Source organism: Plectropomus leopardus, chromosome 5, assembly GCF_008729295.1.
Source record: "Plectropomus leopardus isolate mb chromosome 5, YSFRI_Pleo_2.0, whole genome shotgun sequence".
In the NCBI taxonomy this organism is placed as follows: domain Eukaryota; kingdom Metazoa; phylum Chordata; class Actinopteri; order Perciformes; family Serranidae; genus Plectropomus; species Plectropomus leopardus.
In genome coordinates, this window is record NC_056467.1 from 13900279 (window position 1) to 13915631 (window position 15353).

Here is a 15353-nt window from a genome sequence, read left to right on the forward strand (position 1 = left end):
TTTCTCTCGTGAAGCAAAGATTCTCACAAATAAACAAAGGAATGCACAATGAGGTTATAGAAAACTATGAGAGTGAAACAATATAACTTACTGTAAGGAGGAAAAGTAGCGAAAAAAAGATTTACCATCACAAGCTACTTTATGTGGGTACATTTTTAATTTTCTGACTAAAGTAATCAACTACTAGTATTGTAATTAAGTTCGTTTGTGAGGCACTGAGTGTTTTCATTTAATGCTATTATATTTTAGAGAGACTTTCTTTTTATGTCACTGCACTAATCTGACAGCTAATTTGCAGATTCAGTTTTTAAATGCATAATGTCCTATAACATTAAAATGTTTCTCATTAATACAGTAACAGAATCTGCTGCAATGAATACTTTTACTGAATTGTAAGTACTTTGATTTTTATTTTTTTTTTGCTACAATAAAAGTAGCAACACCAAAGAGTAGGAATACTCTGCTGTAAAGTCCCGCAATGAAATCTTTACCTGTGGCATCAAAAACACTTTAAATACAAAAAGTAAAAGTGCTCATTATGCAGAAAGGCCCATTTTAGAATAATATATCACTGGATTGTAATTAGTGATGCATGAATGTGTATGTCACTTACATGCTGCAGCTGGTAAAGGTGAAGCTTATATTTTGTATTATTTATTGGCCTACTGCCCACTTGTTAATGTCAGCAAGGGATCGATGAAGTTTTATATTTATAAAAACTAGCTCACTAAATGGTAGAAAATATAAAAGTAGCTAACAGTGAGTTGCAAAAAAAATGTTTATTTATAGTTTGTATTATGAATCTGACTGCAAGGTTATCAAATATACGTTGTGGAGTAAAAATTACAGTCTTTACCTCTGAGATGTGGAGTAGAAGAAGTATACAGAAGCATAAAGTAGAAGTACCTCAAAATTGTACTTAACCCTTTAAAATCCAGACAGATTGGCTTGATCTCTTTCAAAAAAGTGGAAAGAAGGCAATGACCAACTTTGAAAGAAATAAGCCAAATCTTAGCAAGAAATTATTTAGTAAGTAAAAGATTACCAGAAAAAAAGAGAAGTGAAAATGAGAAACAAGAAAAAAAAATGGCAAAAAAATTATAATTCTCTTAAAATAATTTTAAATGTATAATTGCAACACTTATAAAATATTAATTTAAATATAGTTCTCTGTACATTTTTTCCTATATCCTATAATTTCTTGCAATTTGAGGTATATTTCTTGCCAAACTGCTCATCGCTCTGTTTTTGACAGAAATCAAACCAAATTGCTCAGGGTTCAAAGTTTTAAGTATTTGTGAAAAGCGTCTGAGAGTAATGGAAAAGTGATGTCGATCAAGGTTTCAGAGGGTTGAGTAGTACAACACTAAAGAAAATGTAGTTACTTTTTACCGCGCTTTTTTTTAATACAATTTGTTTACAATAGGCCTACTTTTACTTTGCAAGTGCAAGAATTTTACTTCTAATTGAGCATTTGTAACGCTGTTATGCTATTTCTACGCAAGTAAGTCATCTAAGTGCTTAAGATTTAAAAAGTGTTTATCTCCTCCAGCTTGCATGTCCTTAATAGGCTGCACCCCGGCACTCCCAGGCTGCTCCCCTGCCTGAGTCACAAGGTCCAGACGTCCCTGCTCCACTTCCCTCTGCAGGCCAAGGCGTTACGTTACTTCTCCTCCTCCTCTGCTCTCGCTTTCTCACTCCCAGCTCTCCTCAGTCCTCTGTCCACTGTCCTGTGCGTCCTCCCTTTCCTCCGCGGCCCTCTCCAACACTGTGGATTCATGCTCAGCTCTCGCCCTCCTCGGTCGCCATGCAGAACAACCACAAGGAGCATCTCTATAAGATTCTTGTGATAGGAGACCTCGGGGTCGGAAAGACCAGCATCATCAAGCGGTATGTGCATCACAACTTCAGCCCCAACTACCGAGCCACCATCGGGGTGGACTTCGCTCTCAAAGTCCTCAACTGGGACCAGGAGACGGTGCGTCTGCAGCTGTGGGACATCGCAGGTACAACTTCTACACTCACATCAAAAAGCAGATTTACAGAAGGGCAACAAGTGTGGTGGTTTATTATGGAAACCTGATAAGAAATTTGAAATTCTCAGAAAGTTTCCGTGACTTAAACTACTTTCATTTACCCAGATTTTATTTTTGTAGAAAACCACTGCCAAGGACATCAGCTGATACAGTAGCCTATCTTTCAAAGAATAATAATAGAAATAAAAAAATTAATAAAAAGGGGATTTTTTTTAAGTTTTAGGTTAGCCCATATGACAGGTCACACTGGACAAAAGTAGCCTAGATGGATTAGTTTCTTGGTAAATATTATTTATTTTCTGTTTGTTTTTCAGATTAAACAAAAAATGGAACATTCTGTTAATAGACATTAAATTATTAATTTATTAATAATTGATAATTATTGTTTTAATTAAATTAATCATTAAATAAATGCTCTCAGTTAATTGAAAATCGCCTTTTAAGTAAACTTAGCTGAAGGCTACATTTGGAAATTCATTAATGATAGTGTTAAGCTTTAGTTCAGGAGGAAACAATGTTTCAAATCATGTTGTTTATTCTTTTTTGAAGATCACATGAATGAATGAATTGACTTACAATTTCACAATGGGGTGGTTATGAAAATATTTTAATGCCCATCCTTTTCCATGTCATTTTAGATTAGAGAAAACTTTTCAAGTCACAAATTAAATATTTATCAGAGGTCAGCTGCTCAAATGGGGAAATACAGACTTCTTCCCTCAGTAAAGGCAAAAAGTTGTTTCAAGTCATGTACGGTGGCCTGAGAGAAAATGTCATGTGGATCACTGACTTTCAAAGAATTGTGTTATTTAGATGTGCAGATAGTTTGAGGTTTGTGACAAAAGAGACAGTGATCCAGGGAATGAGCATGAGACCGTTTCGTCACAGTTGTTATCTGGGGTTAATGTTCCTCGTGCAGCAGCTGACCTGCTGGCATTACTCACTTCAAATCACTTGGCAAGTACATGTTTCTCTTTATTTACACACGCAAGGATGCCGAGAAGTTATAAAACAGAAAAACAGTCTGAAACTGAGGTGCCACAATCACACATGGGTCATTAGTATTATCTCACATTTTTTCACGTTAAATTCATAAAATATTTATGACCTTTCAACTTTCATGAACATAATTTTGTTAAATCTATTTTATTCTGTGGGGCAATGTAGTAGTGACATCTAAGTTGTCTTGATGAGTTTAAAAAAGCTGATTGAATCCATGTTACTCATGAATTTATTCATTCATACATAGATGCAATTATTCAGTAACAGTAATTCTGTCTTGCCGCCAGTGACTTTTGCAATCTTGAACTGCATAACGTTCCTCACATGTAGGATACTTTGTATTTTTTGTCATTTTTTAAATTTGTACTTGGTACCATGTAGAATGCATTTATTTGGGTTCAGATATGACTCGCCCACTCAGATCTGGAGATCAGAGCCGACCTTTTTTATAAGAAAATAGAGAATATGTTCCATGCAAAGGAAATATTCTAACGTCTTTCTCTCAGTCAATATTTAAGATGCTTCGATTGCCTTTGGCGGGCGCAGAAATAATTAAGGCGTTTGAGTGGGATGCTGCTGGGTAAAATACCAAACCTAAAGGCTACGTTGGTCTCATCTCACATGAATGTCGGCTGAGGTTTAGAGGAATCCTCTGACCTGCTGTTCTCTCCCCTCCTGTGCGCCTTCTCCAATGAGCGCAAGCGGTCATGTGTCTCAAACTCATGTGAGGGAGATTTGAGGCCCCGGCTCCTGTGTACAGAAAGCTTTTATTGTGGATCAAGAAGAGTGTCTCCCTCAGAGAAAACTGCTAAAGGTCTAAACTGCATGTGCACCCTGCACTCGCCCTAAAGTTACAGAAGCCGTAGGAAAGCCTGGATTGTTAATATTACAACTGCATAATCTGTACATTGTAATATCATATGTACTCTCAATTTAGTTTGGAAGGCAACATTTAAAGAATTTGTCAAATACACAGGTTACAAAGCAATTATGTGGATCAAATGTCCTTTTAAAAATAGTTATGTCTCCATTTTAACAGACTTTACCCAGCACTACTGTGGGTTTGTTTGGGGATCTGGTGATGGACCGAAGTTTTCTCATGCCACAGACGTAATAAATCACCTGCTGTTTCTGTGCATTTCCCAGGACAAATACTAACTTCAACTGTTCTATTTTTGACTCCCATTTTTCGATGACAGGGAGACATGGCTTACTGCTCGGGTATATAGCATTAAGATATGAGTGAGGCTGGTTTTGTGCTTATTGGGGGGTTTTTACTGATAGGTTTTTTGAAATCACATAGATAAACATGCCAAAGGGGAGTCTCTGGCTGCAGGCAAGGTACAGAGAAACACTTGATGTCTTTGGCCTCGGCCCTATGTAATCTTGACTGAATTAGACCTTTAATCCCCTATTAATGAAGCCATTAACACTCCCTACATTAGGTAACCTTAAAGGCCCCCAATACTTTCTCAATCAGCTTCTATCAGCACTATTAGAGTTTACACATTAACATGCAATTTTCTACCACAGATAAACAGTTTGGTTTGTTTTACATGTGATATTTCTATATTCATGTTTTTGTCTGTGTTCTTTTTACCCATTTTAGTTTAAAAAGGTGATATCATGCATTAAAGCTGATCAAACTACACCCACACAGTCCCAAAGAAGCAGATAAGCATTCATGGTAATTCCTAAAGTTATCTTTTTTTCTGAACATATTTAATCATGAATATTTCATGTTATAGAGTAATATTTTTTATTAGGTCATTGTCCAGAAAACATGAATATGTTTAAGTTGCCTCACACAGGTAGCTGGAAACATTTTTTTTTACTTGGTATACAGTGATACTAAACTTTGTGTCTTTTTAATAAAAAACAAGGTTCTTCTGCTGTTCTGATGTGTCCTTGAACAAGACGCACGTCCTCCCAGCTGTTCTGCAGCTGACCCTGTGCTCTGATCCACCTGTGCAGGAGAGCAGGGGCCTCATTACAGAAAACTATCTCAAACTCCTTGTCCAATCTTAAACTTTAGTGTCAAAGATAGGACCTTCTTATTAACTTAACCTGTTCAGACCCCGCCATACATTCCAATGGACATACCTTTTCTAGGATGTCTAAATCTACGATTACTGTCATCTGACTTTACCCAAATACACAAGCTTATTTGATTGGATGTCTGTAGGCCAATCACAGCTGGCTACATCATCTAAAGTGGACTGCAGTAGAGCCTTTTTTGCTTTTTAGTAAGTGTGACCATCTGTGAGCAAAGGAAGAAGCACATGGCACAATGCAGGTCTGTTAATCATGTTATTTAAGTACATAATTTGAACTGTGTTTAAAGTAAGATATTACTTATACATGTCAAAATATCACAAAGATTTATAGCTTTTTCTGTCCATTGGAACGGACGGACGGATCTAAGTGTCACCGGAAAATGAATAGGTAAATTAAGTTTGAATGGGGAAATACTGTTCTGATTTGATTTTCTAATGATACAGTCAGCTCATAATGCCACTTATTGATTATATATAAATAACATTAATCTTGGGAGGTTTTCAACACACTGATTTCGGAAGATATTTCAAAAATTGAGTATATTCTGAGTAGTTATGAGAAATACAATACAAAATACACGCAACATGTTTTAAAGCATCACTTTAGTCATTGATATTAGCTAACTATTCATGAAAAATAAAAAAAACTCGTTTTTTTTGCAGTTCTGATAGGACCATGTTTTGTTATTTTTACTACTACGTGATATCTGCATTAATATTCTTGGAATGGACAGAAAAAAATAATGCACAAAGGAGTATTCTGATTGTATTATTGTTTTCATGTGTTTGGAACATAATGGAGATCTAAACAGGTTAGGAAATCCTAACTATAACTGTAAATTGGATTCTTCAATTAGTACTCGTCCTGTCTTTAATTAATGTACCTGTAGGGTACTTGAGATGGTCAAGCAGTTTTGGCAGTGCTTATTTTGAATTTAGGACAGGGTCTATGCTGTCCCAACTCAGGGAATTCCCAGATTAAGACGATTGGATAATAGCTAAATTCCTACCTAAGAAAAGATAGGATTCTCTTTTAAATGCAGGAAATATATTTCTGCAATAAAAAAATATCGGAAATTTCATCCTAAACTAAGATATGATAGGATTTCAGACTAACAAAGTTGCTGTAATGAGGCCCCAGGTGAATAGCAAATGTTCATATGGGCCTCAACACAGAAGCATGTAATTAATACAACTCATTTCCTCTTCTCCTCAATGCAAACTGCTTTTGGAAGGATCAGTTTAGATGTTTTTTTGTCAGCAGAGTAAAGGTGTTTTGCCCACACACTGAACTGTGTGGCTGGCACTGATGGTGCTCTAGCAGACGTTGTGGATGGGAAAAATCTGTGTGGATACAACATTCCTACAGAGCTTATCGAATTAATTTTACCCCGAGGAATTTTTACAGTTCACAGGCAGAAACTCACCAAAGACTCCTCTCTTCTCCTCCCATCCTGCCTCTATCTGTACCTTCATCTTATCTCTCTCTTTCTGCAGCTCTGACAGTAAAAAAAATATGCATGTAATTATGTGTGTGTGAATTCGTGTGAGAGGGTGGGTATGTTGGGAATGCTTGCGTGGTGCATGAAAATTAGTAAATGGGATGATGCATGCCTCCATGTCTGTTTGCTGCTGAGGTGAACAAACATCAGTGATGGAAGAAGTATGCAGATCCTTTACTTTAGTAAAGTATTAATACCACACTGCAAAAATACTTAGTTACAAGTAAAAATTCTGCATTGAAAATGTTACTTAAGTAAAAGTAAGTGAGTATAATTAGGGGGGAAAGTACTTAAAGTAAAATTACTAAATGCAGTTCTAAAAATCTAAAGAAAACAAAAAAAACATAAACAAAACACCTAATATCCCCCAAATCATCTTTGTAAAAAATAAAAAAAATACGTTTTTTTAAAAATGAAAACCAAAAACACCAAAAAATTCTAAATTATTTAAATAGATAAAGAAAAAACACCCCCAAACCTCCAAATTATTCAAAATAGAAATAAAAAACACCCCCCAAAAATTAAATTCTAGAGAAAAATAAAAATAGAAACTAGAAGAAGACTTACATTTTTAATAAAATAATTGGCAATTAATTTCCTGTTAATTGAGTGATTGATTAAATTTAAATTATAACAAATCATCATATTTTGCAAACTTTTCTCATGACTTAAATGCAAAAATCTTAATTTGTAAAGTAGCTTCAGCTGTCAGAAAGATGTAGTGGAGTAAAACTATGAAATGGCATCAAAAGAAAATACCTAAGTAAAATTCAAGTAGTTTAAATTTGTACTTAAGTACAATACTTGAGTTAATGTATTTAATAATTAAATTCCACCATTGACAGGTATCACTTTCTTCTTTTTTGGTGCCAGCATGTAGCTGATCTCCATATAAAGGGGAACAAAAGATGAATTTCTCTATGTGCATCAATAGAAGTATAACGTGTCTTTACACTTTTACACCAGATCCAAAATTACAGTCACTTTCTCTGTGTATCTGTGCTCCTGTCTGTGTGTGTCATCCAGGTCAGGAGAGGTTTGGCAACATGACCCGTGTGTACTACCGCGAGGCCATGGGTGCCTTCATCGTGTTCGACGTCACACGGCCCGCCTCCTTTGAGGCCGTCACCAAATGGAAGGAGGACTTGGATTCCAAACTGACACTTGCCAATGGGAAAAATGTAGCCACTGTGCTTTTGGCTAATAAATGTGACCAGGGCCGGGACGTTCTGACCAATAACGGAATAAAGATGGAGCAGTTCTGCCAGGAGAACGGCTTTGTGGGATGGTACGAGACGTCCGCCAAGGTGAGAATGACACACACACACACACACACACACACACACACACACATAAATAAAACGCAGCAACATAGCTAGCAGGATGGTTGCTGTGGATACAAAGAGTGGCCATCAACAGGAGCTCTGAGGTTGAAGCAGGTGTGTCCTTCTGTTCAGTGTCTTTGAGAAGCATCTGACTCCCTACCAGCTGGACTGTAGCAGATCCAACACCTGATTACACTGTGGAGACGCTACCACAGAGACACATTCAGGGTATGAAAGAATTCTTTACACAAATACTCGACACACACAAAATGACCATTTCTATATTAATTACTCACCCCATGTTACGCTGAATTTGTGAGGAAAAGGTTGTTTTTCTCGCATGCCTCCACGGTGAACAGAGAATTTTTCTTTATGAATTGATTCTCAGATGAATCTGATCGATTGAATGCGCAGGCAGAGTTCAAACGCACATGCTTGCCCAGGCGCACTGCTCTTCGTGCATTAGTTTTGTTGAAGTCTTCTATATAGTATGGTTTTAGTGAAAATGCATGCTTTTAGGAAGTACTGAGCCTACGACTGGAAAGATGAGACTTGGATTTTGCTGCACGAATTGTATGAGAGTTCTATAACGTATGTTTTGATAATGTTTTGCTGTTGTTGGACGTTTTTACTCCAATCTATGGAGAATTTTCTCTGTTTATGGATTCTTTCTGTGCCCTTCTGTGCAGAGTTTGAATGGTGTCCCGTCTCAGAATGTTTTTTTTCTGGGAACTCCGGCTTCCTCCCAAAATCCAAAGACATGCAGGTTGGGTTAACTGATTACTCTAAATTGGCTATCAAATGAATGTGAGGGAATGGTTAGTCTGGATAGTCTGATGACCTTTCCAGGGTGTACCCCGCCATTGGCCAAGTCAGCTGAGATAGGCTCCAGGCCTATGAACCCTAAGAGTATAAAGCAGTTACAGCTAATGGATGGATGGTCGGATGGATTCTTTGTTCAGCATGGAGGCATGCATAGAAAACTAAGTTTTCTTCACAAACTTAACCTAACATGGGGTGAGTAATTGAGTAATTAATATAGAAAGGGTCATTTTGTATGTGAAGAATTCCTTTAAAGGATTTCTTCACATCCTGAATGTGCCTCTGTGGAAGCGTCTCCACAGGGGGATCAGGTTCTGGGTCTGATACAGCTGGTTGAGAGTCAGATGGACATTTGAACAGGAAGGACACAGATTCAGTGAAACGTGGGGTGAGTAACTGACATACAAATGATCATTTCATGGGTGAAGTATTCCTTTAAAAGCGCTGAGTTCAACAGACTTTCATTCCTCTCGGGATTTGCCTCAGTCAATGAGCAGAGCTGAGTCTTGCAACAGACATTTCCACTGTGTTATTTCAGGTCAGCTGTACTTGCAGCAGTTTCATCCAGGAAAGGTGTCCAGCATTGATGAGTAAATATATCAGTCCACTGTTTTCCACAAACAGACAAATATTTCCCAGAGTTATAGTTAGAAGATAGAAGGCTGACACCATTTTTATGTCTGATTGTTTGATAGAAAGCTGTAGCCTTTCGTGTCTAAATGTGAGTGTTTCATTGAGCTACAAAGTACACAGATAAACACAACAAATGATAAAATATGAAACTTTTAAACCTAAAAACTAACGTGCAGTAATTTAAGACTCATTGATGCAGACAAGAATGAAAAAATGTGGCGAGTGAACTCTGACTGTGAGATGAGCTGAGGATTCACCCACCTACACACTAACGCACGGAGACACCAACACAAGCCTGACAGTGAATGTGAGGCAGGAATCTCACAGATGGATGGTAAGGGAGGGAAATAGACTGAGACGTGCACACACGCATGCACGGCTGCACACACACACACACACACACACACACACACACACACACACACACACACACACACACACACACAGTTATCCTCATAAAGTACAAATAACTGCAGTCAAACTTGACTTGATTTTACTCACTCTTGTTTTGTTTTGTTCCTTTTCACTGTAGCAATTGGAGGTGCACAACTGCAAGAAGCAGACAATAGAAAGTACTCAGAGCGTTTGCTCACAAAGACAGCACAGTCCTCTCAGTTTTTAAGGATATTGTTAACAGAAAATATTTTTAAATTTAATCTGTGGAAGTGACAGACAGTCATGTTGTTTCATGTGCAAGGTTTATCTGTTCAAATAAGTAAGAAGCCCTAAGTGCAAATTCGCAATAGTTGTAACCACATACACATGCATCCACAGATTCATGCATTCACACACACACAAAACCTCACAAGCAGTTGTCACGAGTTCACTGATACTTTCCTGCGACAACCGGTTCAGGAGTTATGAAATGGGACATGGCTATCTATTTGTGTCGTGTGTGTGTGTGTGTGTGTGTGTGTGTGTGTGTGTGTGTGTGTGTGTGTGTGTGTGTGTGTCTTTCTACTAAGTTTGGTTACATAAATCTATTAAGATGTTATGTGCTATTTTTTTTTCATTCCACAAAGTTCTGTCTGTGGATCCAATTGGAAGATATGCACCTTTATTCAAAGGCCAATCCCAGGTGGCAAATATAAATTAAAGATTTGAGCAGCTGAAATTAAGACAATAAACTATGGATGTTTAAAGAGAATTGGATACAGCGTTAGAGGTGGGGCCACGTTCATGCCTATGAAAGCTTCCGGTTTAGCTCTCCACAATGTTGAATAAGGATTAAATAATTAAATCATGTGTTTCATCTTGACTTTTAAAATGTTTTTGGACCAAATGGATCAAATTGCAATAGGGAAATGAGTTGTGGGCTTTTGAGGCTCAAAAAATGTATCCGCTGATTTACAGATGTCTCTTTCCTACTGCACGTCTATTGGAAAAAGGGTTGTGTTTTTTGGCCCCCTTGCATCACAGGAAGGACCAGCACGGTGTTACATGATTTGGCCGCTATGTATAGCTGGCTTCAAAGTGTGGTGCATTTCCTTGGGGCCTGCAATAAACCAGTAAAGGACTTGAAAGACTTAGCTTACTGTTAAAGCGCCATCACCAGTCATGTGCAGCGGTGCCATGGTAGTTGATGAGGTGGCTGGTACTACTCAGCAGATGGGTAAGTTACAGAGAAGAAAGTGGGTATACTCTTCTTTATATTCCAATAGCTATTTGGCTAATAGGTACATACATATACTGTAAACAAAGAGAGAAAAAAAGGGGTGGGTATACCAGCTTATTTGGTCACGTGATATATTTTTTTAATTGTCAGTGTGAGGTGGTGTGTAAAAAACGATGACACTGGTTGCACCAATGACTCTGTGTGCACTGTAGAATCTGAAGCTCATGCACCTCTTTGCTTTATAAAACCCTGCCAAAAGTCGTCATAATCGTAACCATAAATATAAATAGGAATTGATTCTGGATATAAAGCGATGAGCATTTTGATGCCTCAAGTGTCATTTGCACAAGAAATTAAAGTATTTTGCACTGAAAGAATGCATAGTATCTATTATGAATCACACTGATATCTAGCAAACTCTGAGTCCACTGCAAAATAATCTGCCAGAAGTATGATTTCAAACTTTTATCTTAAACAACGCTACATGCGTTCTGCATGCACAAGAATCTCTTGTTCCAGATCTAACTGTAAGTTTGATAGATCACGGCGTGGCACACAGAGGGGGTTTGTGTGTGTGTGTGCAAGAAGCTCAGGGAGCTGCAGACGGCACCATGTCACATCCTACTGAGCACACTGTTAGATCTTATGAATATTCAGCATTTCTGCTGCTACTGCATCACATATTAAGAGAGTGTGTGGGTGTGTGTGTATCTCATTAATACTCGCTGCTGGTCCTCTCCTCGTGTGAACCTCACTTTGACACTCAGGGCCATTTATCTAGTTCTCCCAGCCTTAAGCTTCACCCAGGCTCTAAATCTTTTGTATGGGTGCTAGTTGAGCTCTGGATGCTGTTGAGAATGGTCATTTTGCATTTTAATTCAATTTTAATGGGTTGAATAGGAATAATCAGGCAAGACTAGTTTTGCAGGATTGTTTCTTTGGCATTAATTATTTCATTAACAGACATTGTGGTTGTGTAAGAAGCATCATAATCACAACTAATTCCAGATCATTGTTGCATGACATGTCCTTAAAGATAAATAACATTTTTAAAATGACATAATCAAAAAACAAACAGAGAGAAATGTATGTGCATTGGTGCAAAAATGCTATATAAGTTGTAACTTATTCAAATATACAAAATGAGGATAATAGAATATAATGAGCAGCACTTTATTTGTCTGAGGAAGACAAAAATCCTTCTGTTGTTAGTACTGTTTGTTTAGAAAATTGCGTCAACTATATTTCGTTGATACATTTTTCATTCTGTCCTCTTAACATCATATTGAAGCTACTCACCTGTCACAGAAAACACACTCTTTCACATTATTCAGTACCAAAGGAATCATTTTTGATTAATTTCGTTTGATTTTGTGTGATACAGATAAGTGTGAAAAAAGTTTCAAGAAATTAATCATTACATTTAATATGGGTTTGTATATGGATGTCTCTATTGCAACGGTGGGACAGAGTCAAATCCCAAGTCCTAAACTTTGAGCTTCGAGTCCTAAAAAAGTCATAATACGCTATTCACCAAATTTTATGGCATTTTAACACAGTAATAATAAATTAAATGTACAAAAGTTATGAATGCTTTATAAAATTTGTCTTTCTTTGGTAAAATGAGTGTGTTGAAGGCTGCTTTATCTCACTCTGTAATTTTCAATCTGCACATTTACCATACTGCAAATCATTTTTTGTTCTTTTTTTCAAACTGGCGCTCAGTAACATAAAGTTAGTTCTTCGTGGTTCTCTCCTGCAGCCGGACTAGATGCTGTGAGATAAGTTCAAACTAAGAGCTGACCTAAGTGAACTGAACAGCACTAATGATAGCTGAATCAAGGCACACTTTGAAAATTTGCTAAAAATGTTCTAATCTTTGAGGGTAACAGGAAGGCATCAAGTATTTTCCTGATTTTGTCATATCAAAACAATTTGTCTATCAAGTCTGACTCAAGTCCAAGTCATTTGACTCAAGTCCACACCTCTTATAATAGTAATTTCTATGTGACCATAGCATTTTATCTACTGTGAGAGTATAACTAAATTGTCCAAACTGAGGAGACACTTATTTTCTCTATCAAGAGCATGTAAGGCACAAAATTATTTGAGAATAATTTGTAATATTGCACATGCAGACATTCTTTACAAACATCTCTTTCTTTCTGTATTTCTGACACCGCAATTATATTGTTCCAATCATCAATATAGAGATGTCACATGTTACACTTGTTTGATCACGCGTCATCACATTGTATTTGTGTGTAAAGAAGGGCTGAGGCTGTAATGTCATTTGTCACCGCCCTCTCTACAGAGACACAGTGGCTGCAGCTGGGGAGAAATTTATGTTAAACTCCCTCTTCAGTTTGTGTTCACATCATGACTGTTGGCTGGTGCGTCATTTGTCCACTCAGTTTAGTAATGGTCCATTTGGTTCACTCACCTGCTCCCACAGGGTTTTTTTGGGCGCTGGCACTGTTATTAGTTCCTTTCATGAAAATGTTTCTCCTCTCTTTTCTCCCCCACCCGGTCATACCCCTATTTCTCTTTTTATTTGTGTCTTCTTCTTTTTCCTCCCTTTTCAGGAAAACATTAACATCGATGAAGCAGCTAACTGCTTGGTGAAACACATCATTGCCAGTGAGAACGACATGCTCCAATCAGAGGTCCCTGACACCATTACCCCCCAGTTAGAGAATGACAAAGGCGGGACATGCTCCTCCTGCTTCAGATCCCAGTAACAGCCTCCGACAGCTGGATGTCCTTTTGTATCTCATTACACACAAAGTCGAGTTTGTCTGTGAGCAGGAGATGGAGGGAGCACTACTTTGACTGTTTCTCTTTTTTTTAAGGAAGCATGTAGGGTGTCAACTCTTTTCCTGTCTGGTAGCTATGGTGGGGTGGGGTTATTGGATGTGCGGGGGGTGACAGACAGGCAGCTGGCTCAAGAAACAAAGACAGAAAAAAAGATGGATGCAGCTGTGTGCACTTGTCAAAGGCAAGGTCACCCTCTGGGCGACTTCAAGCCTTAACACTGCCACTTCGGTTACCATGGAGACACAGTTAATGAACACATGCACAGAGAGATCACAGCAAATCACAGTGTATCTGTACAAAGGTCTGAAGATGTATTTTCTGTTTACAAACCACACCAATTGTCTCTCTTTCTCCCTTCTTCTTTTGCCAAGACTTTTTTTATGTGCCTGGGTTTGTCTCAGCTTTTATTTTCTCCTCATCTGTCCCCAGCAGCATCTTTTAGTTTCTCGCATGTCATTCTGGGCTAATAAGTGGGCAAAAAGCAAATATATGTACACTTTTCCTCCAGATATCCAAAGCAAATCAATTTCAGTACAAATAGAATATTAGCTCTGGTTTCTTTAGATATGGTTTCATTTGGTTATGTTTTTCTTGTCTTACCTCTTGCACATCTGCCACCTCCACTAATGTATAGCAGATTATATTGATGTTATTTAAGTGCCTTTTCTAATACAAACCATTTTATTTATGTCTCCCCAGGAGAAAAAACTGTGAGTCATATTTTTTTCTTTGTCTCATCAGAAATAAATCAGCTTCTTATTTGGAGATTATTAAATTTTGATATGTTTCTCCTAAAGCCCCCCTAGAAGAAATAAGGAGCAAAAGAATAAATCAGCAGGAGTTGCTGTACTCATAGGCTTTTCAGAAGTTTCTCTGAGAACAGATAAAACACACAGAGTTGACACTTGAATTTGATCACGAGACAAAGTTTTGAAATTTTATAGGCTAATTTATAAGTCAACTGTGTTTTCTTTTTGATTTTACTGTTACCTCAAGAGCTGATTATTTCAGCAACTAAAGATCAGTACAGAGAGAAAAAAATAGCATTTAAAGATCTTACGTTAATTTATGAAGTATGGGAAAATGGTCAAAATCTCATATTTATGTTAAATTAAGCTTAGTTATGTCAAGGAGACATAGGCTGGACAAGGAAGAGATTTTATTTTGAATTTTCCTTTCCTCTGGGTTCACTAGATATAATCGCTCATATTTACATTTATAAGTGTACTTAAAGGTATGTACCTTACTTTTCATCACTGTGGTAGAATTCCACTCATTTCCATAGTAATGTATCCAAAATACTGACAAAAATTGTGTGTTAAAGAATTTCATTTTGAAGCAAAGATAAGTCTATTGTTTCCATTTGAATTCAGTGGTTTTATAATTTATTTTCCACTGTTTAATATTTGTAATATTTGTAATTATGGGATAATTGCATATATATACATGTACATATTATATACAGTATAGTAAGACAGATTATAGAACCAAAGATATATCCAGTTTTGAACATGTTCATATGAATAAACGGAGCTATACCGACC

At 37.3% G+C, this 15353-nt stretch overlaps 1 protein-coding gene across 2 annotated transcripts; it reads left to right on the plus strand.

Annotated features, from left to right (window-relative positions):
- The first annotated feature begins 355 nt into the window (after positions 1–355).
- LOC121943060 (ras-related protein Rab-38-like) lies at positions 356–14658 on the plus strand. Of its 2 annotated transcripts, XM_042486435.1 has the most exons (4): positions 356–392; positions 1553–2006; positions 7624–7904; positions 13578–14658. In XM_042486435.1, exons 2-4 carry the CDS (start codon positions 1808–1810, stop codon positions 13731–13733), a joined length of 636 nt encoding a protein of 211 aa, XP_042342369.1. In that variant the 5' UTR covers positions 356–392; positions 1553–1807; the 3' UTR covers positions 13734–14658. The 2 variants fall into 2 exon arrangements, with proteins under 2 accessions (XP_042342369.1, XP_042342370.1); XM_042486436.1 differs by lacking the exon at positions 356–392 and having other exon boundaries at positions 1495–2006.
- Positions 14659–15353: the final 695 nt, after the last annotated feature.